This window comes from Octopus bimaculoides, chromosome 4 (assembly GCF_001194135.2).
Source record: "Octopus bimaculoides isolate UCB-OBI-ISO-001 chromosome 4, ASM119413v2, whole genome shotgun sequence".
NCBI classification, from domain to species: Eukaryota; Metazoa; Mollusca; class Cephalopoda; order Octopoda; family Octopodidae; genus Octopus; species Octopus bimaculoides.
Window position 1 is genome coordinate 104164772 of NC_068984.1, and position 27055 is coordinate 104191826.

General features: G+C 32.1%; 1 protein-coding gene across 1 annotated transcript; it reads left to right on the plus strand.

The window, feature by feature from the left end:
- Nucleotides 1-104: 104 nt before the first annotated feature.
- LOC106880498 (ras GTPase-activating protein-binding protein 2) lies at nt 105-27055 on the plus strand. Its single transcript, XM_014930472.2, has 12 exons — nt 105-252; nt 8129-8239; nt 16225-16306; nt 16908-17009; nt 17534-17702; nt 17792-17882; nt 19880-20037; nt 22363-22537; nt 22736-22911; nt 25240-25298; nt 25736-25795; nt 25958-27055. The coding sequence occupies exons 2-12, from the start codon at nt 8145-8147 to the stop codon at nt 26252-26254; spliced, it is 1464 nt and encodes a 487-aa protein (XP_014785958.1). The 5' UTR covers nt 105-252; nt 8129-8144; the 3' UTR covers nt 26255-27055.

Genomic DNA, 27055 nt, shown 5'->3' on the forward strand with positions numbered 1-27055 from the left:
ATTTTAGAAAATGTGTCCTTGGCATGTGAGATTTTAAAATTCAATAGCAGACAAAGAAAACGAGAGTCGTATACTTTAATTTCATTATTTTCTTCTTCGCGAAAGAGTATTCGATAATTTCCGGAAGATAAGATGATTGGGGTTTACATTTTGTTGTAAGCGGGGGGTCTATCCTGCGCAAAATCTTTCCCAATTCTACCGAACTGCGCAGACTTGCATGTGCTGGGTAGGAAGTTATCTTATGAAAATTTAGTAAGTAACTAATTATTATTACTTTCTACATTGATAAAATGTCTGGTTTGGCTTTGAACATTTCTCGGTTGAGGTTTAGTTTGCTTGAAACTAAAAGAAGATAATCTAAGCTAGATGCTAATTAGTTTATTTCTAAATTCAGTGTAATAATTCTGAAGTGAAATGCAGCCAAATCCTTTTAGAAATGGGGACATGCTGAGTTTCATTAGTCTAATACACTTTCATTTATAATATATGTTACATTATATATATTCTCGGAAATGTTAAAATTTAGTCAGAATTAATAATTTGAACGTTAGTTTCGAATACTTCGAATTAGATTCTTATCTATGGTTTCTGATGTCCACTTTACTTTGGCGGAAATATTTAACAAGCCATGCTTTAACCTTTTTTCCGCTGTTTGCGATTTTTACGTCGCCGATTCCTTATTTACCGATGTCTTTTTGTTGTCCAAACTGCAATTTGTCCTCTATATTCTTGTATTAGAGTGATAGTGATGTCTTATAAGTCTAATTAAATATCCAAATGCAGTAACCTACAACCATAAACGTCGATTGAATCAAATTGTAAGAAAATAGTAGTTAACCATGGTAGAAACTTGTGGCTATATCTTGTCTGACATTGTTTATTGAGATTACTTCACCGTTTACCATTTTTTAATATATTTGATCTATCTCAGATATTTCTCTATTTTAACAAATCTTAATTAGAAACTCTGGTTAGCAAAAAGAGGGAAGAAAGAAAAAAAATCTCTGAAATTTGAACAAGAAATAGCGCCAATTGTAATAGTTTAGCTTTTCTGTAATACTCTGACTTCTTTTTTTTATTTAAAACAAAGAAACGTTGTTAATTAAAATTGACCCTAATGAGTTGTGATGATCATAATAAGGGGAGAAACGTTGGCCAAAAATGGTGCCCGCTCTTTTGTTCGTATTGAAGATAAAACAGTTGTTTAAATAAGCGAACAAAAGCTGCAATTTTTTTGGTATCAAGTTATTAACGCTGAATACATATTTCGTATTCACTGTGAACTGTTTGGATTAGAAAGCGTTTGGGCAAAGAAATTCTATGATAATTTCTGTATTGAAAACATGTGGCGACAATAAAGGACATTGTAGCAGTTTTAAAGGTTTACTACTGCTGTTGGTATTATTGGACGCAATATAATGTCTTTATTAATTCTATATTGTTATTATTTTACCGAAACCTTCCTTTTAATAAGAAAATTCTAAATTAGCTAATGTCAGCTTTAATCTTGTCTATGTATTAACCTTACTTATGTTTCTGTAGCGTTTGAAACTGATGTGATTTCTTCTTACTATCCTTGGCTATTTACCATTATTTCTTCTTCCTTGACCATTCCTATATATATAGTTGTTTCCAGTAGACACCTCCATCGTTTTTGCTCTGATTTTAATAGGTTGGTGACGGCGGCGGCAATGACGGTCGGGGTTCTATCTCTAATATTTCTTGTCGCTTCGTCTTCTCTCTAGAAGCTTCTGTTGTCCATTTAGATCGATTCAGTCGCCGTCTTTCTTTTCAAACATTTTCTTCTCCCCATCTTTTATTACCGACAAAATGGAGGATTTCAAGCTAGTGTTTTTTTTTTTCTTCTCCCATTTATCGTTTTCAATATAAAAATCACTTGTGTTCCTGTCGGCAACTCCCTGCTTCAATGATTAGTGTTATATTGTTACGTTCATTCTCCGTTGTAATTTAACATTTACCATACAAACTCCATTGGGCGATACCCAGCATTTTTTATTGGCTTTTTTCTAGACTCTGGATAAATTAAATTTTACAATTGCTTTATAGAGACCCTGTAACTAGAATAAATTATTGCATTTAAATCAAAGGACATTGAAATTGTAAAATTATTGCGAATAATACTTTTTTTCTCGTTATCATCACCATCTTGATAGTGAAAATATTATTTGCTTGAAATGAAGTCAAAATGTTTGGAATTTATGTAAGGTTTTTTGTGTGTAATTTAGTAAGTTTTTGTTGAGAATCGCCTCACGTGGCCGTCGTCGTCTTCCCTCGGCATTTTTACTCTCCGATATTGTTGGCATTTTTATTAAATATTTTGATTCATTTTACTGTAATTTTTTTTACATAAATTTCCTGATAAATGACTTATACCTACAAATGCTTCATACATTTCAAAAAATTCTTTTCTTTTACTTTATTCGTTTTAAAATGTTGAAATTTAAACATTTTATGTCAAGTAAAATTTGTTTTAACATTGAAAATAATTATATATTGTGGAAATTAAATAGCCTTTAGACCTGTCCAAATCACCTAAAATTCTTAAATCAAAGTATTTTAAATAAGTACTCTGAAATATATTTCACTTGTATGATGGAGTTTGTATTTAATGTGTGTACAGTTTTCAATGAGATGAATAATGATATATAATCTGTATATACAGATATATATAATATATACACCCCTCGTGCTTCATTTTGTAGCTAATCTGATCGACAGTCCGTAAAACAGCAAGTGCTTTGATGAGGCGAAATTGAAATAGACTTTTTATATACCATTCGTCATTTTTTAACATGGCTTTTATTGATCTTTTTGTTTTTTGTTGTTTAGTTTTTGTTAAAACGTAAAAAAAATTGTGTGCATAAAGTAATGATGCAGTCTTGTCGGTGAAAGGTAAAAATTAAATTTCTTAAATACTGTTTCTTTGTGGATTTTCGTATATAAATATCACAAGTTTCTATTCGATCGTAAACTGACATGGTAATAAATAAACGTTAATACTGAAAGTTTTCCGAGTAATAATGGTAAAATTTTATTTACTTCCTATATGAAATCCAGTTAAGGAGTCAGGGATGTTTCACTTTGTGAACTGCTATATTATAGTATATGCAATTTTATTTGTTTAACCCTAGGTAAAATTTAAGCCGTCGCCATTCTGGTTTTCTTTTACTGTATGAAGCTAAATGAGGTTTTTGTGATTGAGGTAGACTTGGGGGTTTCTTAATTTGGGGGAGGGGGGTTCTGGCATATGAGTGGAATAACATAAGGATAAGCTGATTCAATAAACTCTCCTAATGAAAGGGAATAAAACTAGTATCAACCTGTACTTGTATTTTCTGTTCTCCTTGAGCTTTGGGCTTGCTGCAAGAAAGACACCATTTCACATTTGGATTAAAACTTAATGTAATTCTCTATTTTTGATGACAGTCTCAGAAACTTCGTTCTAAACTCTTGTCAACTGGAGATTTGAAATAACCGGACTCTATGATAAAAAGAATTTTTTTTTAAAACTAGTCTACTATTCCCACAGGGAATAGTAACCATTTTAAACTTTAATGGGTTTTAGTAATAAATAAATTCTAAGCAATATTTTCTCTCTGCATATGTTAGACATAAACAAAGATCTATTGTATGGGGGAAATTTTTCTGTCATTGTCACGATCTATATTTTAGTGGATTTTTTTTTCATGGCCTCTTAACTGCATGAACTAAATAATAGTTTACGTAAATGGAAAGCTTATTGAAAGGGGAAAAAATTGTTTTATATTAATTTTAGTGCAGCAGATTACAGCCCATCCTTACATACAGTAGACTGTTTCTAAATTTGATATTTTCTAATTGTTAAATGCAGGATGTATTACAAACCATCAATGTCCAGTCAATTTGTCATCAATTTTTTTTCCATTCTCTGTGTGGTCTTTCTAAGTGGCTATCAATAAGAATTTTTTCATTTCAGCGTAATCTAATTACTTTCGTTTTTACATTTCATTGTTTTTTTAAAAAATTCTAAGTTAATGCTTTAAGGCAGGAGAAAAAAATTTCCGTCTGAAGATTGTTTCAAAATAGTTTAATCTACAGATATGAAAGGTGTCAAAGGTTGAGTCAGTGAAAATGGGCAAAGTTGATACTGTCTCGTAATTTTAATTTCATTCTTTATAAGTAGAAGTGCATAAAATATTATAAATAGAATTGCTTCGACAATGTAAAACATTGTTGTTAAAACTGATACATTATAATTTGCTCACTCATTTGTGTTGAAGCCAAGTTTTCCAATATTGTTGTTTATTAATCTAAATATAAACAAGACTCTACAAATCTAGGCGATGAGTCGACCTGTATATTAACACTCGACCTGCTAAAAATACTAGCTAAATTTCCCACATTACACATATCTGTCTTTACAGGGTAGATAGGACACATTAGATAATGTAGTTCAAGATACACTGTTAAAGGAAATGGGATGGTCACAGAAGGAATACTCGGATTGTGGTTTTTTTAGTGTTCATCTTCAACTAAATGACAATCTCAACAGCTAGCAAGATAGACTACGGTGCAAGCTTTCAGCTGCAAATTAAGTTTTTGTTTATTTGGTATTTTTATGTTAACCATAATGTTGACTAGTTCTCTATTTTATAACTGTGAAGGATTATATATTTTCAGTTAGGCCTGTTTTGACTTGAAATTGTATCTTAGCTTTGATATTGCAATATATGAAGAGGGGTAAAACACATCTTAAACAATTTCCTGTTTAGATCATTTTCTTTGGCTTCTATCATCCAGTAATGCTAAGATTTTTATTATCTGTACTCCAGTATATTTTTTCAATGGTGAAGCTTCTTTATTGCCAAGACCATAATACTAATACACAAAGAACACTAGTTTTTCAATAATTAGCTTAATATCTCATAAACTCCTTGAATGTTGTTTCTCATTGTAAACTAATGCCACTTTAAATAATATAACCAAAAAGCTATCCAGCATAGGGAAATCACATTTCTTCAATATTGTCAAAACAATAACAAAAGCTAAAAACTTTGGCTCTTTAGAATCAATATTCTTCAGTTTAAAATTGTCTGCTTACCTTGTCATGCACATTTTCTACTTGGTCTTTTCTGTCACATTTTTGCCTATCAAATTGAATTCTATTTTTTAATATATATTGTTCAATCCACTTGTCTCTTTCATTTAGTTTTTAGCATTCAAGGGAAATATTGCATTAGAAAATTTTGTACCTTTTTGAACTGGTAGAGTTGTGTTGTTTAATGGAGAAATACCAAAATAGGAATTTGAACTTGAATAAGTGCAATTAAAAATATGTAAAAAGTTTGAAATTTGTTGCTTAACAAATGTTTCTTTTTCTAGATATAGATGCTTTTATCATCTAAGTTCTAGAATTGATCTGTTTTTATATTTGTTGCTGTTGTTTTTTGTTTAATGTAACAAATTCAACATTTTGGTAGAATTTGTTGAAATGTTAGCTCTGACTTCTAATTATTTCTAATATTTAATTTGAAGAAAAACTTAGACAAAGCAGTTTTCATTTGTCTACATGCAACACAGTTTTCTATTGAACTGGTATTTACCAAATGGATCTATTCACTTAATTTTTTTCCTAATTTAAAAAAAATGCCTTCTATATTAGTACTTTTGAAAGAGTATGCAAAAACAAACATACTTGTATTCTAAATTCAGCCCATCAATTTTTGTGCTTATTTGGTTTTTCTGGCTCCCCTCTATCCATAAATGGAATTTCCTTGTCACATATCTATCTGCTTACTCTGAGGACCTTAAATATTCCAATTAGTATCTTGTCAATGAATGTTATATTTTTTTGCATACATTTTAAAGAACAGCCTATTACTTTGCAGGCTCAAACTTCTTAAAGGCTTTGTTTTTGTTTTGTAACCATAGTATTTGGAAGTTATTGTAACCTTATTCTAGCAGCAGTAGAACGTTGGTGGTAGATGTAATTACTTTCTGGTTCGATATAACAACCTGGGTTTTGGGGACTGTTAATAGAATTTACTCTGAAAACATTCAATCCAGGTGTGCAAATAACTGAATATCTTGATGCACTGATTCCTATAGTTGCTGGTTTCTATCAGCAACAAAAAAATTTTTTTTGCTTTATTCAGATTATGATGAATAAATTTAGAGAAATTTTTCTTGATTTGATTTCATCTAGGTATCTATTTTTAAATTGAGTACAAAAAGATGAGTGAAAGGGTAAAAATCTCAGAATTTTGAGTTATTTTAAAATTTGAATTTTAAAGGTTATTGGGGAGGTGCAACATTTGCCTGAGACTGCGTTTGTTCTGATTCAGGCTCCTTGTTTTTAAGTTTAAACAGTATTTGTCAAAATTTTACGTTAATTTATTAAAATCATTATTTTAAAAATAATTTGAAACAAAGGTAGTCTCTTTCAACAGAAATATAGTAACAAAAGAGTTACTAGGAAACTAAATGTGGGTGTGATTTCTTCAATAGGTTAAATGTTGAAGGGAAATGTGAAGTATTTGCAACACAATATTATGATGAGAGCTTAGTTAACATTTTCTTGATTTAGTCAAAAACATTAAGGTTTACTATTGCCAGAACCATTATATTTTGAACTGAAAAGGTATTTCAACTACCCAAATGCAAATTAATGTATCTGCAATACATGTAATTGAAAGTTACATGTATAGCAGATACATTTAGAAGAAAGTTATGTAACCCTTTTGACACCAACCTGCCTGGCATAACCACTCCTTCTATGATACAAACTTCCCGTTTTTAAAGTTTTCTGAATTAAAACCCTTAATCAAAATTTCATGTTAATTTATGTTCCAAATACCAGCTTAATGAAAATTTTATTTTACTAAAATCCTCAGTTTTCAAAATTAATTGGAACAGTCAATGGGGTTTCAAAAGAAATAAGGTAACAAGGAGGGGGTTAACTGAAATATTCCATCTTCTGAAGATAAATTATAGTCTGTTTTGTACTTATCTAGCAATGTTATAGAAATCTAAATTTTGTGAATGTTTGTTTCTGTTTAAAATTATGTCCACTTTCTATTTGATTATCCATTTATACTTCTTTCAAAATTGAATGCCAATCCTGCACCCTGTCTTTCTTTATGATTTTATAAAATTTTTGTTGTAGGTACATCCCTTTCTTGAATATATTTTTTAAAACTGAAAAACTTCCGATTCATTACATCATTTTTAGAATCCTGTTCTGTATACAGCCATATTGAAAAGATGTGAATTGTTATGTAACATTTTCTATGAAGTACAGTGTCTGAAATAAGTTTCTGGTCTGTTCATAGTATGTGCTCAAGTTATATTGATTAGAAATAGAACCATACCATACTATAGATACTATATTTAGTCTGTTGGTCCTCCACCCTTCCATGTCAAGCATGGGTCAGTCTCTATTGAGGCAAATTTTCTACTGCTGGATGCCCTTCCTGTTGCCAACCTTCATTTTGTTTCCAAGCAGAGTAGTATTTTCCCATGATCAGGTATGTTTTTGGAAAATATTGGACATTTATAGCAGTGACATTCATTTGGAATATATGATGTCGTTACAAAAGAAACTGATCATATGTTTTTGTGTCTTGACAGTTTGTTTCCCAAATCTGGTCAAAAGATTTGAAAAGCCTGGGGTTATATAGTTGAAGACACCCACAGTGTCATGTAGCAGGATTGAGCCTGAAACCATGTAGTTAAGAAACAAACTTCCCAACTATGCCTGTGCCAATAAGTCTATGGACTTGGCATATGAAATTATTGTGGTTAGATAGAATCTGACTAGATGGATACTACATTAAGCTTGTAGATATTGCATATGAAATTTTGTGTGTGTGTATGTGAGGCCAGTTGTTAGCAATTCTGTCAAACTCATAATACATGAATAAGAAATCTAAAATATCAGCTGCTCCAGTTGTGTGTTTCTAATGATATTGTTGAGTTAAAATTTAAAGCAATTATTTATAAGATGCAAGAAATAAAATAAGCCATTTTAACTACTGGAAGTTTAAATAAATTCATATTTTGATCTCTTGGTTGTATATTTTATATTGATTTTTTTTTTTTTTTTTTTTTTTTTTTTTAAACTTTTAAGATTAACCTGAACAGAAATGGTCATGGAAGAACCCTGTCCACAGTGGGTTGGCCGAGAGTTTGTCCGGCAGTATTACACCATTATGAACGAAGCCCCAAACTTTTTGCACAGGTAAAAATTAAATTATTCTTTGCTACATTTGATTTTGTTGAGATGGTTATCCTTCAACTATTAAATTAAAAATTCTGCTGGTGACATATGGTTGGGCTTGGTTTCTTCTGATGAGAAACTTAATTCTAAGTACAGATTCAGAGAGATACTCACATTCTCAATTGATGGTCTTGCATGAAATTTGTTTTTGATTTGACACACTGCTGAAAAACTTATTCCCAATGGTTTTTTAAAAAATCAAAATAGAGGGATTAAACTTAACCCTAGAATATCAGAATTGTGTTAGGGCGGGAGTTTCAAAAAATATCTTTAGCCCCAGAATCCTTTATAAATTTGGTATTAAATCTAAAAGAGATTCAAATGATTTGATAATCACTTCACTTATATCAGGAAAATAGGAATCTAATTCATTGTGTAGTGAAGCAGTATTTTTGACATTAAACATAATGACCTGTCTTTTTTTGTTCCACAATTCTAATCTGTAATGGTTACAAGGTTGTTAACTGCATTGAGTTATAAGAAAATATCAAGTAGGGCAGCTTTGCATTTCACTTGTTATCTGCAAACTTGATTGCTTTATCCTATTTTCTTCAAAAGAATTTGTTCATTTCATCAGTGAAATGTCTTTTCAGAGCCATCTCACTTCTGTGAGATACACACCCGAATCATGCACTGCATTTTTTAAAAATCAGGGTTGACATTTGACACTGTTGCTAAGAAACCAAATCTACAACCCAGCATTGCACGAGTTTCATGAGTTGTGTACTCAATGTGCAGAAGACCTTTTTATTGCAAAGAGAAAGATACCTACTTACCTTGAGTTGTACTCTCCAAGGCTTGTTATGCAAGAATTCTTCAAACACCAGTTTTTTTGTTTGTTTGTTTTTAAAGCTTATACAAAAAGCTAATCTTCAAGTAATATGTCATGGGCTTGTTAGAAATGGAACTTCTCTTTGTATTGATATCATCATCATCATCATCATCATCAGTCAGAAATAATTTGACAAATAGTTATCATTTGACAGTAGCAGAGTTTAAGACAAATCAAATTTGAAGGATTCACTTTCTGATCTTTGCTGTAAGTACTTGGGGATGAAAAACTAAATATTTTAGTAATTAACTGGACTGAAAACAGAACAAGTCGGTATTTCATATTGATCTTTTAAAACATAGGGTTTCAATTTATTTTAAAAATATGTTACTTTTAATCAACACGTTTTTCAATTAAATTGTATATTGTAAGTCTGAAACTGCTTGCCAAGGTTTGTTGGCCTCTGACTGGTGCAAAAGAAAACTTGAAATTCGTCAAATGACTGTGCTATGTATAGTGATGCCACTTGGGTTTACAAAATATAGGCATTGCAAGCTGGTTGTGATTACTTAAAGATTCTAGTGTTTTTTTGACAAACCTCAAATGGTGCTTCTTGAAGTGCAAGTATCTTGGTTTGAGAATGTCTTTGTTCCAACTTCATATACAAATATTCATATTGATGTTATTCGACAAGAGGGAAATATTGATATAAACTGCTTGAAAACAATGCTCTTTACACAGGCTTGTTGTTGGCCTTAGTTTAAATTTTGTCATTGAATACAATGTCAGAATAGTTAAGAATTTTTGTCTTTTTATTCTATAGAAAACTTGATTGTAAGATTTTTATAGATAAGTTTTAGTTGAGGTGGGATTTTACAGCTGCATGCTGTTACCATTGCAAAATTTTCTGTTTTCAAATAAGGGATATTTTTATTCTATGGATCTTTAAGCATTCAGATTACTGTCTAATATAATCATATTTATTTACATTATTTCAAATTAATCATGCATTATCTTGTAGCTTCCAGATTTCAATGATGTGTTTATTTTTACAGTGACATTGTTGGGTAGTTGTGAGAAGTTAGACATGGTCAGTTTGAACATAAAACAAGTAGAATATTTGGGCTGGATATGGCCAGTTTAAGTGCTGAAGGGTTAAATATAGAATGACTGGTCATAATGTCAACAGGGAATTTAAACCTCACTATTTGCTCAAGCAGTGACAAGTCACAGAATATCTACATACAGACACACACAAACAGATTTCAGTTTCTCTCAACTAAATTCACTCAAGGCAATGGTAGGATTAGGACTATGCACAACACTTACTCTAGGTGTGCCATGCTGTGGAACTGGACTTGAAACCACATAGTTGCAAAATGAATTAACCACACACAACAACCAAACTTATGTTCATTTATGCTTCTTAAAATATTTACAAGCTGATAATGACATCTAAATGGACCTCACTAAATAAATTGTTTTAAAAAATTACTTTCCATGAAAAACAGTTTTTATATCTAAAGTAAAAAATATATATTTGTGATAGTGAGTTAATGAGAAAGATGAAAGTAAAATTGAAACAGCCTAACATAACCTCTTTGTAATACTAACATTATAAAAGCAGTATTGCCTCTTTTTCACTAAAGGAGCCTTTACACCAGTGGTTCTCAACCAGGGTCCAGATAAGATTTTCAGGGATTCACAGTATTTTTTTAAGGGCATCTGAAAAAATTTTGCTTTTCATGTATGTATTGCAAGATACAGCTGTTTCTTTCTCTAACATTTTACATAGTTCAACCTACACAAGTTAATGTGTGAAAAAAATTTTTTTTTGAAAGAAGTTTCTATAAAACTAGTTTTTAAACATTGAATGGCTACAGGGTCCACCAGATTAAAATAGTAATCAGAGGAGTACATAGATAAAAAAATGGTTGAGAACCCCTGCTATACACAGTTGAGGCCAAAATACAACCTGGTAGCTGTAAAAAAAAAAAAAAAAATTGAATTATGTTCAAGTATGCTCATATGTCTGAAAAAATAGTTGAATAAAATATTTTTCACCTTGTCTGCTTGCTCAAGCCTGGTTTGGTGGGTAATCAGTAAGCTGAACTCATTCGTTTTGTAAAAGAATGATGGCAATAAAATAGTAACTGGATGTTTTCTATTTTATATATGGAATTAAATGTAGTTAGTGTCTAAGGACTTCACTGGCTGTGGACAACTGATGAAATAAGACAGCTTCATTTAAGTCCTTGGACTGCAAACCAAAGACTGAAGATAGTGAAATTACATTGGTTGAAGGCTGTGCACACCATGATTAAAATTCCTTTACCATTCAGTACTTTTAGAAAACCAAAATGTAATTAAATTGGCAGATTGTAATAGACCTGGCCAAGCAGGAACAACTTAATTTAATAATTCCTTTTAGCATTTAGGTGGTAGGTGTGTGATGAATCTGAAACAGTTGTTTTATGTTGTTACATATACTTCCTCTTTTGTATTAGAGTTTTTCATTCTTTGTGATATTGTTTGGGGCATTTATAGCAGGTTTTGTGACATGTGGATGTTCCCTAATTGGCATTCCACCTAGGTTTTTTTTTTTTTTTTTTTTTTGGAAGACCTCTCACTAGAATGGTCACACCTGTTATGAATGAGGTGCAAAAAATTGATTTGGCTTTTAAACCCTTTATAATTTAACCCATTAGTGTTCAGATTAATTTGTCAAATGTAATGCTTATCTATTCATATGGATTTTGATTTATTCAGGTTCAAGTGGAGTGTCCACAATATTTGCTTGTAACTTTAATTTTCTACATACAGATTTAAAATTTTGTAAATGGGTGCTTATATGCCAGTGGTTTATAGTTACGTAATTTTAGCTGATCTTTCCGATTAAATTTGACTTTTATGGACAGGTATTAACAGGTGTAAAAACAATAACATTATGAATAAACACTAAAATTCATATTCTTAATACATCTTACCTGTTTGATTTGTTACTAAAATTATCCCAGATGTCAACTGCCAACAATTTTACATTTTTCAAGATGAGGTACATTAATTTGAATTAATTAAAATACATTTGTAAAATGTCCCCTCTTTTTAAAAATTTTGTTTTCATTTCATGGGGTAAACCTTTACGGTTGCCCATAACAGTACTGCACGTGTAAGTACTTACATAGACAAGATTTTCTGCCAAAGCCACTGAAGAAAAAAACCCAACCAGAGGTGTCGGTGCTGGTGGTGAAATGGTTCAGTAAGAGACCATATTACATGTCCCAATCCATATGGTATACTTCCATTATATTTTTTTACCTGTGTAAACATCGAAGTTTACACAATATCCTGTGTCTGGTTCACAAAATTCCCATACCTTGATCACCTATTTAGTGGGTTTGGCAGGCATGTACTGCCGAAAATGTACTCTGCCTTTATAACCTATCATGGCTTCATCTACACAGATTTTTCTCAGGTAGATACATAGTTTAATAAGTATTAAGGAGTAAATCAATTACAAGATTTACTTTGTACAGGGGATTGTAGTTTGGGTGGTTTTTGCTGGGGACATTAGCAGAATCAAATGTAAATAGTGAGATATTTTCGAATACCTTGTCTTCGACATTATACTTGCGATATATGGATCATCATACCTTATATCAAGACTCTTGTAGTTCCACAGTCGAGGAAGCTCTCTAACACCAAACATAATATTGATTGTGAAAAACACTCTCATTTCTGCAGTATTAGTTGGCTGCCATTGTGGATCGTTTCTTCCGTGAATAGAAATTATACGTTGCGCATATTTGTTTGTTCCCTCTGTAACATTTTCAAAAAAACTTTCTGGTAAAAATAAAAATAGATAGTCCAATGGTTGAGCATCAGGAAGTAAATTGTTGCAGACCAGCGAAATCAGGAATAGTGATTGGTGTTGTAATCTTTGATCATGTTGCCATGTTTACAATATCATTTTCATCACTTTCGTCCTCAAAATTTTCCTCATCTGACGATTTTTCACTAATATTGATATCAGATTCGTCTGAGGACAAAATACTCTTGTTTTCATTTATATTTTCTATATCGTCAAGAGTTTTCTATACCTTCAAAGTTGGAATCGCTACTTGCTGACACTATTTCATTAAAAACTAAGGTACAGACTTCTCTTCAAACGCTGAAAAAAAACCATGTCTAAACCATTTCACAGTATTTATACTTGAATAAAGGTGGGAAAGACTTTATCTCGCATTGTCTCAAGACTATGAGAATTCAATGTGATTTGTTTATTTTTATTTTTTATTTATTTTTTTAGCTATTTCATAGAGCAGTTGGATTTGGCCAGTTTGAACAAATAGAGGGGAATTAATTTTGGCCGGTTTGAACACTAAAGGTTTAATATATAGTAAAACAAAAAACAATTCACAATATCATATATCAAACTAGATCTTGCCAGCATTACCCTGTTGACCAACCAGCTCATCATTTGATTTTTTTCAGTTCATGTCATTTCTTGTACTGTTGTAATAAAGGTTCACAAATGTTCCATTTCTTCTGTATATAAAAAATTAGACATTGAAGCAGTAATATGAAGTCCTAAACAAAAATAGTTTCAAGACTATCCATTTGTCTTAACTTGACTTCCTCAGTGACATAATTATGAATACAAGTGTAATGGACAGTGTAATTGAAGACTTTATTTCCTATTAAAATTTAAGCATTTGTGATCATTCTCTAATTTATAGTCAAAGAAATGTGGTTTTTGTGTTCAAACATATGTGATGTGTGTAGTAAGGAATGACTCAAGATGTAAAAGTGATATGGTAATTTGGAACAAATTCTTGTCTTAAAAACTAAATATTGATATGAAACAACTTAGTACTTATAAACTGTATTTATAAACTCTCATGCAAATGTACAAGATGTTCAGTACTTCTATTCCACATTGTAAAAGCAAACCATGATTTATGAAAATTGCAAAGCTGCAACGAGTGAAATAGGGTGGTGGGGATTTTAATACAACTATTATATAAAATGTAAGGATAAAAGCACGGATCTCAAATTCGAGGAAAGTTAAGGACCATTGTGTAGTGGAGAGGAGGCAGGCCAAAATGAAAGTGTGACATGGAGAGGTGTAGGTGTTAAAATTGCAACAAAACTGATGAATAAATGAAACACATTGAATTTCAGATTTGCAACTGTCATTTTAAATAATGTTTTTATTGTCTGATAGTCCGTGTTTTTTAAGCATCTAGAGTTTATAATATTTGGCTTAAAATAATTTAAATATGCTTGTCTTAAAAATAGATTGTAAAATGTTCATCTCCTTAATCTTGAGTGCAATGCAAATGTTTTTTCGTTGTTGAAAAGAACTATTCTTAAGGAAATTTGTCATGTGGAAGAGACTAGTAAAAATCTGGAACACCAACCTCTGCATATTTCTGTCTCAGTGGGCTATTGTACAAAAGCACCACCAACTTTATGTGAATTAAAATCAGTATTCAGTGGAAGAGTAAAAACCTTTATATTCTTTCCTAATGTGAGAAATATAGTACTTTGAATTCTGGCATAATATGATATTACATGCAAACAAAAATGTCTTACCTTACATCACAAATAGTGTACAGGCTGTGTTTTATATAAAGTCTTATAAAAAAAAAAATCCTGGTTAAAGCAGGTCTCTAAAATAGATAATCAAACCTCTATGGGACAAACAGAAGTTAGAAGTAATAAATCTGTTCCTTAAGGAAGCCACAGTCCCTTTTTTGTCACTGCCTGCACAATATGTATTTACTAAAATATCTTTCAACAACTTCATTGCTTATCCTGACTGAAACATTGACTTACATATGATCTGTGAGAGGTTTTGCACTTTGCACAGAATTTCTCTCTCTCTCTCTCTCTCTCTCTCTCTCGTACTGATCTTTAAAATTACAGGTCATCACTTAATGAGTTGCTTATTAAAAACTTGTAAACAATTAATGATGACTAGATATTGTGGTCTTGAGTGGGCTATGTCTGAGAATAAGATGTTGTCCTGACTAGATTGCTCATAATGAAAGTCTGCTTGGTCAGGGTTAAAGAAAAATATGGTATCTCTATACAATACACACTGGAAATAAGGAGTCTTGAGGCTGACTCTAACTTGGGTGTTTACAATTAACACTTAGCATATATTTTTTAAGCTTGAAAATCTTGAGTCATCAACTGTTCGGTTTTCAATTAATCTGTCTAATATATTGTTTATGCATATGTGTTTTAAAATGATAGTGGCCTGCATCCCAGAAATAAAATGCTCTGTTGTATGATGGTGATTATTTATTTGCTATATTTGATATAAATTTCAGTGACTGGAATGTTTAATGTGTATCATGTCATTAACAAGTTGAACAGGGGTGTATTGGGGATGTGCTGTGTTTGTCTGCATTTTCTGTTCAAAGGTAGAGTGCATAGGCTGTGTGCAACCTACTTTGACACTGAAATTAATATTTCTCTGTTATTATGACTAATATGTATTGACTAAAGTTCAGACTTCAGTGTATGTTGATAGTGGTAGTGCTGGATGTATGGAAAATATAGGTATATGGTCATCAAAATATTCGTTACATGGAATTGACTGTCATGAAAGTGGAATAAACTGGCTTTGCAGAAATGACATTAGTAGTGGTAGGAGCTCAAAAAAGTTATTTCAGTTACTGGATAATCATTGCAGAATTATCAGCTGAAGACTAGAATAGTCAGGTAACTCAGCTATTTAAACCTTTTTGTTACTATATCTCTATCTTCATTTCAATTAAGTTTGAAAATAATTTTGTAAAATAAAACTTATTAGGGTGGCTTTTTTAACTTGTGTTAGTGGGTTCCAGTATGATGCATATGGTCAAATGGAAATGAAACTTTGTTTTTAGCAAAATTTATCAGAGGAATATAATTTGCATTTGTATAATGAAATAATGTTTGGCACTATTTAATTTTTATTTGGATAAATTTTTGATTTTGGTGCCCAGCAATCTGTCTAGTTTGGTTACAGAATCTGAACCACAGAGTAGCAATGCCTGTTGTTGGGAAACAGATTGATCTGCTATTGAGTATGAAAACCATGTTAACAAAAATAAAATTAATATGTTTATGTTGTGAAAATTGTTGATTTCTAGTAATGTTTTTAATTTTTACAAAATAGGTTTTACAGTAACAATTCAAGCTTTGTTCATGGTGGTATTGAGAAAGTTGGCGAAGAACAGCAACCTGTTGTGGGTCAAGATGTAAGTGATATTTTCATAGTTTGCTGACCATAATGATGTTCAGTTCATTTAGAATTGAGAAAAGCCCTACTTCAGATTTCTATATTATTTCTAAAATAAGTATTTATTTTATGAATGGAGTTGTTGGCTGTCCAACTATTTTTGGCAGTATAAGTGCCAAGGTGTTTTCTTATTTGCTTTTCCTACTAATTTATCATCAGCTTCTCAATCACAATTATACTGCCAGTTTACATATCCGTATTATGAAAACTTAATTTTTACTTCTTCCAATAATATTTCTCCTGAAATGTGTATGTGCATACAAAATCAAAAAAGTGCTAACATATGTTCGTGGTAAAAAAGCGTGCAGCCTGAAAATATAGTTGACATCAATGCAAAGTTTTTCTGAAACTAGTTTTAATTAGAACTTGCTCTTAGTCTTCTATCACAATTTTGCATTGAGCATTTTGATAATTTTTATATACAAATAACCTGTGCATGTATTCACTAATTACACTGAAATTACATTAAATGCTTTCAAATTAGATTAAAGTTTTACATAAATTGTTTGCATCTTTAATTTCACATTGGTCTCAGTGTCTTATTTAAAAAAATTTTTCAGAACATCCATAAGAAAATTTTATCTCTGAACTTCAGTGATTGTCGAACAAAGATCCGCCAGGTAGACAGTCAATTTACGGTATCAAATGCAGTGTTAATTCAAGTAAGCTTTTCTTTATTTTACTTGGATCTTGCAAATGTTTTATGAATTTATGCATGCTATTTTCATTTTTGTTTTGAAGTCTAATTAATGCTTTCTTCATATTTTGTATGTCTCTTATTATTTTACATTTGTTCAACTATTTGAGTGTTAAATATTTTTATCCACATTTGTTGGATAATTATTAAATTTTGTGAGTTTTTACACTTGTCTCTTAACCTGCAATTTTCAAAATCTAAATACTGCAATAAATCCTTGCATCATGATGTAGGTCCAAAATAGTGATTCTTTCCAATGACTTTGTGGATATTTCCTGAACACGTTTGCAATTTTAATCACTCCAGATGTTGGTAGAAGGTATTGGCAAGACATTCACATCTTTTCTCTTATGCTTACCTTCATGTATCTTTCCCTGCTATTTTAAATTGAAACCATTGCTCACTTCATTTATGGATTTTATTTGAATATGAATGAGAAACTTTCCATTTATCGAAATTTTGAGATAATTTTTAAATTTAAATTTTCAGGTTACAGGGGAACTATCCAATTATGGCCAGCCAATGCGCCGTTTCATGCAAACTTTTGTATTGGCGCCGCAGTCACCCAAAAAATATTATGTCCATAATGACATATTTCGTTACCAGGATGAAGTATTTCCAGATTCTGAATCTGATGTAGAAAATTTTGAAAGTGGTGGTACGTTGGCTTTTTTCTTTCTGTTGTGCTAAAAGTGTTAAGAAATAATTTTATTTCTGATTATCTTAAATATTTTTTAACTTTTCCAGGCTCTGAGCAGGAAAACACTGAAACTGTTACTCAAACAGGACCAATACAAGAATCGGTATCACAATATTATGAGCCGCCATCTGTTTTAAGGTATATATTGACACCCATTTTGAAGTAAGGAATGCCCATATTCTCTTTCTCCCTTGGTATTTCATGGATGGTGTTAACTACTAAATTAAGATTGTAAAGATATAGCAATATATAATTCTTCTTGAAGCAAATTAACTAATTCTTTAAATTTTTCTGTTATAAACCTGTTTTGCAATCAGAGATTACACCTAATAGTCTTCAAATTTGAAAAATCTTCCCATTTCCATTAACACTTCAGGTGAGTGATTAGAAAACCCCAGGGATGAATTCTTTAGAAAAGATCTCTTTTCATATATAGGTGGTGAGGAGTGGAATACTTGTGTATTAATAGCAGATTAACCCTTTCGTTACCAAACCGCCCCAAAAAAAATTTGGCTCATGTGACCAAACCGCCCCTAATCACCTATTCATATTTAAATGAGGATATCCGAGCAAATCTCGTTAGTACATTCGTGAAAACACGTGATTATTTGTGTAAACGGTTCAGCTATAGTTTTGTACGACGATCGACATGTTTTTTTAATTTTGTGAATTTTGTGAGATTTTTTTCCAAATTTGTTCCTGTTGTGTTTTCAAAATTTGTAATCCTGACAAAAAAATGGATACGAATTTTATTCTGTCAAGCAGCGAGTCAGAATTCGAAGGATTTTCCGTTGAAGACCTTGATAAATCTAACTCTGTAACCGAAAAAAAAACAAAAAACAAGTGGTATTTGATAATGAATCTGTTTCATTTTCCGAAAATGAAAGCAGTGAATCCGAGAGCTCCAATGATAGCGATAAAGAGAATGAATTAGTACCTGAATGGAGTGAAAATTTAAAAACTCCTTCTTTCAGTGATTTTTCTTAAGAAACTGGACCAAGTCACAGTCTTATCCAGGAGAGTAAAGCTTTAGACTATTTCTTTTTGCTTTTTCCGATGTACCTATTTGAATTGATTACGGCGGAAACAAACCGTTACGCTGAATGTAAACAAGGCATAAAAAAGGATAGTTTGTGGTTTCCCACAAACTTGAATGAAATTAAGGCATATTTTGCCATAAATATTATTATGGGCATTAGAAAGTTACCTAGAATAACAAATTACTGGAGTAGTGATGAACCCATTGGAGACGAATATGTCTCAAGTATAATGACGAGGATACGGTTTTTAAAATTAACTCAATATCTACGTGTAAGAGACACGATCAGTATACCAGTACGTGGATAACCAGACTTTGATCCCATATTTAAAATAAGACCCCTCATTGACTGTGTTCAGAACACATATAAAACAGTTTATAGATGAGGATATGGTGGGCTATAAAGGCTGAGTGCGTTTTCGACAGTATATGCCAGGAAAGCCCACAAAATGGGGGATCAAAGTTTGGAAGATTTGTGAATCATACTGGGTGGGTACTGCTCTGGATTTGAATTTTATACAGGCAAAAGAGACAGTAATTTATCCAGTAATGTGCACAACTCTTCTATAATAATATTTTGTTGTATACCCAATTGAATATTAGCTAATAACCCATTTTCTATAGTGATGCTTGAACAAAAATTTTAATAATTTTTTATTTTGTTGAATTTACCTGTAATTAGTCACTTTGTGACAAAAATTTTGGTATAGAATTGGTTGAGAACCTTTCGTTAAATTATCTTCCAAAAATCACATTAATATGTTGATAAATAAAAAAAGTTAGAGTTGTTTAATGAAACCAGACTAAATTTATGATTATGTTAGAAATTAATTGAAACACATATTTTGGTTAGAAATATGGTAACGAAAGGGTTAAGAATGAAATGAATCTGACAAATGCAATTATTGAGAAGTGAGAATATTAGGCATTAAAGCAGTAAAACAATCTGCTGGGTATTTGGTGAGGCAGTTTTCTCATTTGGAACATTTGGATCCATTAAGTCATTAGGTGAAATGTGTGAAGAAATAATTTGTGGTTAATTCCCCCCCCCCCCCTCTCTCCTAGTTCAATTTCTAATTAAAATCCATCATTTTAGTAATGGAAATGCTGATATAGATGAAGGACCAGATTCACCTGCTGAGAAATCGGTGGAAGAAGAACCCAAGGAAGAAGTTGTTGAAGAGCCAGTATCAGAGCCGGAGAAAGAACTGGAAATCAAGACCCCAGAGCCAGAACCTGTTCCAGAGGCACCTGGTAAGTTTTGTCTTGCTCAAATTGACAAACTTATTGAAAATTCTTCATAATGAATTTTGTTATATTATTTGTGTTGTAATTTGAATATTTAGATGTCTTGTGGGCCTGTCTTGCACCTTCTGTCAAGTTTATTTTCTACTTGACAAGGTTTTAGCTTTATGGTTGACATTGCCACTGAATTTTTCATTACCAGCATGTTAATGGTAGTATAAATAGTTACATTTCTTGTAAACTCAATTGCTAAAAATCCAAATAACTTGGAACAAGATGTTCAGCTTCCATGTTGGCAAGGGCTGAACAGCCTGAGAGGGTCTGATCAGAGGACAGTGTCATGCACCAGTATCTTATTTGATGTGGTTGCCCTTCCTAGTGCCAACCATTTTATAGTGTCCTGTGTGGCACCAGCACTATGAATGATTACTTTGTAACTTACAAGGCTAAGGGTATAAAGTAACTATTACTGGAGAACAAGAAAATGAACCGTGATTCTATGAAGAGGGATGAGAGTTAGTGAGAAGATGGGATGGATTGTGAAGGAAGTCTAGGGATATCTAACATTGTAGAGGGCAAGTATGGACAGGTGTGAGGAGGGAAAGGAGAGAAGTAGCAAGACTGAGAGAAATCAGTCATTGAAGGGAAGAGGTGTGGGTGGCAGTAAAGGGGTCAGGAAGGTAGCAGTAGACTAGGTTATTGAATATTTCAGCTGAAAAACCCAATAAAAACAAAATTTATGGAGGTGAGAAAGTGTAGAGGGTGGCGTGATGATTAGTAGTGTTGAACTAACCATTTAACATCATGCGACTCTTCTCTAATGTTGGTGGTGCAACAAGAATGGTTGCATTAACTCTCAGATTTACAGTATTCCATTCTATAACTTCAATAATAGTTGTTTTCTGGTTTTGTGTGTAAAATCAAGATTTAAAGTTTAACTGAATAGTTTTGATCTCTATAGTGTTACGTAAATCATAACTGAATATTTTATATTTTTCTGTGACGGTCAAAATCAAAGGATTTAACTAGTAATTGTTGAGGGGTTTGTTTTTTTTCTCTCCCATTTCATGTAATGGGAAATAGAACTGTACCTTTTGCATAATGGTTTAATAATATTATTAGGTATACATTATTTTCTCGAAATATAAAGATTTATTTGCTTTATTATAATGCTTTTTTGTTTTTTTTATGTTTTCATTCAGTGTTCCATCTCTTGTCTTGTTACTTTGCTTTTTCTTCTTCAATTGTGTTATGTTGGAGAAAGTGTATTGTTTTGTCTTTACTTCGTTTAACCACTTGATTGACTATTATAACAAAAGCTAGTTGGTTGGTTCATTTTACATTCAGGTGTAACATTTCTGCTGGACCACACAATTTTAACCCTCTATAAACTTTGAATGTTCTTCATATCGTGGAATCTCAACTCCTTGCTAAAAGTTGTTGCTATTGATTATGAAACCATCGATATTTTAAAATCTTATCTATATATTTCAATAGTAACTGATAATAAATGAGGCTGCTGTTTGTGTGTGGAGAGTTTCTTTTTGAAAATGCTGGTAGCTGATGCAAAAATAACTTTAATGGGGGCTTAGACATTACTATTAACAATTTATCCAAAATATCAAATCAACTGAACAGGAGTGTATTCCTAATTTTCAACACCTGAAGATTGATAATTAAGTTGGTTTGCTCATATATTCATTTAACTTATTTCTTGGAAATCTGGGTCATGAATTAATAGAATTGCTAAAGCATTGGATAAAATGCTCTGCTGAATTTGTTTGGCTCTGTGCAAAGGTCAAATTTGCCTTTCATCCTTCTCAGGCTGATAAAGTACCATTTAAATACTGGGGTCAGTTTGCAAACACCTCCCGTCATATTTCAGAGCTTTTGCTTATGTAAAAAACTTATTTTATTGGAAATCTATATTATATTTAGTGGACATATTTCAAATGTGCATTACAGATAAGTCTTAAGTATTGTAAGTTCTGCAATCTTTATTTCAGAATTACATAGCTAGTATAATCTGTTTTGGTTTTCAATAAAATACTTTAAACTTCACTCACATTTTCCCCACATATAGGATCATACTTGAATGATCAACTGTAACAAAAGTGTATTTCACATAATTTATGGCCAAGTTCTCTAATTTTCGTAAAATTATTGTTTTCAGCTTCGTTTTTGTAAAAAATATATTTAAAAAAAAAATAATATAAAGAATATGAGTGGAGATTGAACCAGTGTGTTTGTTAAGGCAATATGACAATATGACTCTCCCTAGACACAACAAAATATTGTTTTCGGTATATTTATAGGATTTAATTTTTGTTTCAGTGGAACCAAAGCCAGTTTCTTGGGCAAGTTTGGCCAGCAAGAATGCTCCTCCATCTCAGCCATCAACCACTAGTGCAGGGCCTGCAGGTCATGCCCAGCCTTTAGGGAAAACTCAAGCTACACGGAGTGATGTTAAATTGGATATGAATCAAGGTCCACAACCTCAGAGGGCTCGGTAAATTGAATTTGAAGATATTTTAAAGCATTGAACTTTTTCATATCAGATTAGTTTTTAATTGAAATGTAACTTTGTTTGCTATCACTAGAGAGTGGGGGGTTGGGTTTCTCTTTTCTGTGTTCACCAGTGTAGAAATAAAATATATTGCTATTTGTCATGATGTGTTAATTATGATTGATATTGTCAATATTATAGGAACCCAAGAGAACGTATACGAGAACGAGAGAGAACAAGTGCAAGTAGGACTGATGATGGGGATTCCGACAGTCTCAGTGGTCGCAGAGGGTCAAGATATCCTGACAGTCATCAACTCTTTGTTGGCAACTTACCGCACAACATTACTGAGAAAGAACTGCGAACCTATTTTGAAAGTATGTTTTCCTCCCCTTCTCATTCAAGGTTTTTCATGTAATATCTTGAATTACTTTTGTGAGAGTAATTTTCAATAATATCCAAGTTTTTAAAATTTTTTTGTTATATCCTGTATTATAACAGCATACTTCACCGTCAGCATGACTGGCTGCAAATGACGTACCTCACTAACTGCCCCACTTGTGGCTGTCTACTATTTATTTGTAGTGGAGAGGCCCACCTCTCACTTGCGAGTGTCTTTTTTTTCTTTTTTCCCCTTTCTCATACCACAGAGAAATTATTACATAGTTCTCCAATATTCAACTTTTGGCAATTATTGTTTTTTTCTTTCAACAAAATCTTTTTTCAATTATCACAGAAAATTTATTTTATAGTTCTCCGATATACATCTATCGCCCCCCACCACCTCTAATGTATTACATATTCGAACCATACTATTCGAATGTATGCCACAGGTGGTACTGGCTTTGTATTCTTACCAGTAGCGCTACAAACACATGAGTGACCTGACTGAAATCCTTCAACAGGCTTGTATTATTTTTTTGTGTGTTCCAGGTAGTACTCCAGAGATCTTTCTTAAGCAGAATTTTTTTTTTTTCCCCCCGTCATAGTCTATTATTTCATAGAATTTTTTTTTGTCTCCAAATTTTTCCTTGTATCCTTGGTGTTTTCAAATTTTTCCTTATATTCTGTGGTCATTGTTGTATCCTGTCTGTTTTCGAAACCTTTGTCACCACTATTATGTCTTGCTCAACACTTATGTCCTGTATTATGACATACTTCACCGTTGATCCTGACTGACCCGAACTGCGTGACTGGCCATGAACAGTGTACCTCGCCAACTGCCTCACTCATTGTGGCTGTCTACTATTTATTTGTAGTGGAACAGCCCACTTCACTCACACGGTTGTGTCCTCCACAACACTTATGTTATATGGAAAAATATTCTTTTAATTCTCTTAGTTTCTGCCTGAAGTCTGCTAGAGCACTATTTTCTAAATTTCTGTAATTTTTAAATATTTAAACATAGTTGCATTAATTTTCTTCTGTGTGCTTGCAGTTCCTCACTTTTTATTTTCTGCTTTGGTAATTAACTGTATTTTAGTACATTGATAAAGAATGTATCCTCTCCTTTCCTTGTTAAGGCTGTTGATTTACTTGTAAAACATTTAAAAACATTTTGGGAAAGTTGGTTTTCAGAATACATTTGTGAATAGACAAAAGATGAATTTTCTAGTTCGATATGGTGTTTTAATATCATTGCTACATTGTTTAAATTAATCTCAAATTTCAGTGTATATGATGTGCGTCAAAAGCTATTAATCTAAATACTCTGTTTCAAATGATTCCTAAATTTAGATGTTTAATAAATCCACTTCAATGAGGAATTGGGAGCACAACAGGTTCTTACCTATATATTCTATAGAACTTTGTCTAAAATCTTTTCTAAGTAAGAAATTATTAAAATTTTGTTTAAATATCACCATATACATATCAGTCAACAATATTCTGATGGAGTAAATAGCAATTGTACAACAAATTGAAGTTGAAGGAATTCCTGTAAAAACAGGAGGTAACCATATAAGTAATGTAATTTGTCAATGCGACTAAAATTATAAAACCAAATTCCCAATCATTAAATTTGGCCTTTTATCGCACATAACAAGGCAATTAACTCTTCAGTTTGTAAACTACAGACAATGCACAGGACTCCATTTGTTTACCAGTCCTAAAGCACGTATTACAAAAATCTTTGCTCTGCCCTTTAGTTAGGAACTCTCTAATATAAAGGGAGAAAACCGCTTATCATTCATTTCTGTTCTGTACACCAATCATTGCAGGACTGGGCTCATTTTTTTTTTTTTAAGTTATTGAAAAATACTAGGTAAATTCTGAAACTGGAGTATATCCTCCTCGTGCTTGACAAAAATTGCCCTGATTTTGTCAAATTTATCGTTTCTTTATTCATACTTAGTCTAGTAATTGGGGAAAATGAAGTCAATGCTTAACTCAAGTGAGTGTTGGAAATTTTGGAAAATAGATATTTAAGTTTTTACCTCATTCTTTCTGAAATCAATTCATCATTTTCACTATTGATGTCCAACTTGTCTTGAAACCTGTTATCTTGCTGCATTCAAAACCCCTCCGAAATTACTGCACCAACTGGTTGATTATGTCAAAAACTAGTTTGAGAATGGTATGTACTTTCTGCTCCTTCTAGGAAGATAGCAATACAGAATAGGAACCAACTCTACATTCATGCATTTAAAAACTTGAAAAAAAAAAGTGAAATAATTTATCTGAAGTTTTTTTTTTTTCTTTTTTAGATTATGGCCGTGTTGTTGAACTTAGAATTAACACGAAGAGTGGAGGTGGAAAATTACCTGTAAGTTCTGCTGCTGCATCTATTTTATGTTAAGGGGTGTATAGGGGCTTGAAAGGTCATTGCATTTGATAAGGGCCCTTCTAAGGATCAATGTTTAATTCCATCTATGCATTAATGCTAGTGTGTGATGCAGTCCTGGAATTTATCACTTTTACTTTAGATTATTAAGCCTTAAATATTAGGGGTTTACATACAATAAAACTTAGTTTTTTTCTCTTAATATTAAATTTTTCAATGATAGTAACATTAAATATTTAGGAGAACTGACATACACATCCTCATCAAACTACTACCATCTTTTATTATTGGAAGACTAAAATATAACTTATGTAATTATTAAATTCTCTTTCTATAAATATTGATTAAATGGCAACTGTAATTAGATTTTAAGTTGTTTTTTTTTTATTTAACCCCCCTCTACTTTTTTCTCTTTCCAGAACTTCGGTTTTGTGGTTTTTGATACTGCAGAACCTGTACAGCATATTTTAAGTGTTAAGGTAATTACAATTTTTTCTATTTTTACTTCCATCTATATATAACCAGGAAACTGGGCACACAGACATACACACAATCAACAATTTTGTGTGCACATTTAACAGCTTTAAACTTATGTGTTTTGACCAAGCTTGAGTTTCTTTTTCCTCATTTTCTTTGTACAGCCCATCAAATACAATGGTGAGCATAGGCTGAATGTGGAAGAAAAGAAACCTCGTGGTGCTGGCGGAAGTGGTCCAGAAGGTGGAAGACCAATGAGTGGAAGAGGTGGTCGTGGTGCTCTTGGAAGTGGCACTGCACGAGGTAGCATCATGGGTGGCAACATGAGTGGTGGCCGTGCTGGCATCCGGCCTTCATCTGGTGGTGGAAACAGACAAGACAACCGACTAGGTGGTCTTGGTAGTGCTGGTGGACGTGGTGGTCCAGGAACTGGAGGTGGTGGTGGTGGTGCACGACGCTGAGTTAAAATAGTTTCTGGTGCTTCATGGAAGTATGCAATTCTGACTGGAAAGAAAAATAGATTACAAGGTGTATATGGTGAAGTTGTATCGTTTTGCATGTCCAAATGGTCGTCAAAGCAACTGGCTGTATGTGTCTTGTATCAACTTGTGAAACCAAGATAATTCCTATTTCATATGCAAGTTTATGTGAACATTTCAGCAAGACTTGCATCTTACTAAAAGATAGGGGGAAAAAAAAAAAGAAAACCCCATTTTATTCTAAACTGAAGAAAGAAAAGCTTATGAAGCTACATAATCTTTTTCACACTTGACAGATATTAGGTTTACATTTCTTTTTATCCCCCTCCACTCTTTATTTAAAAAAAAATTTTCCACTCCCAGTTAAATAAAACCCAGATGACAAATAAAACCAGTTGAATAACTATCAGCATATTGGTTTTTTTAAAACAAAAATGTCTTCAGTGTGCAGAACAGTTCTTGTTGGTTTACTCTGATCATCTGTTAAAATTAACTTATCTGTCAATTTCTTTCTTTTATCCAATCTATAAGAGATGAAAAGGAAATTCTGTCATTTCACTTGAACAATCACTAGCAGAATTGCATATTTTCTTCGTAGAAATATTGGATCGTTGGATACTATGCCCTTATCACCAGTGGCGATTGCTAGTTGTAACTTTTTTTTTCAACTGGAAACAAAAAACAAAAAAAAAAAATAAATGTCAGAGTTTACAAGTGTAAAATAATTAACATTACCCAAGCATTATTTTCTTACTGTTAAAATAAAAGCGGTTTTTAAATGTA

Coding starts and splice junctions, on each gene's coding strand:
- LOC106880498 (XM_014930472.2), top strand. CDS start 8,145: ATGGTCATGGAAGAACCCTGTCCACAGTGGGTTGGCCGAGAGTTTGTC. Junction 17,703..17,791: donor AGAAAATTTTGAAAGTGGTG/GTACGTTGGCTT, acceptor TAACTTTTCCAG/GCTCTGAGCAGGAAAACACT. Junction 25,796..25,957: donor AGCATATTTTAAGTGTTAAG/GTAATTACAATT, acceptor TTCTTTGTACAG/CCCATCAAATACAATGGTGA.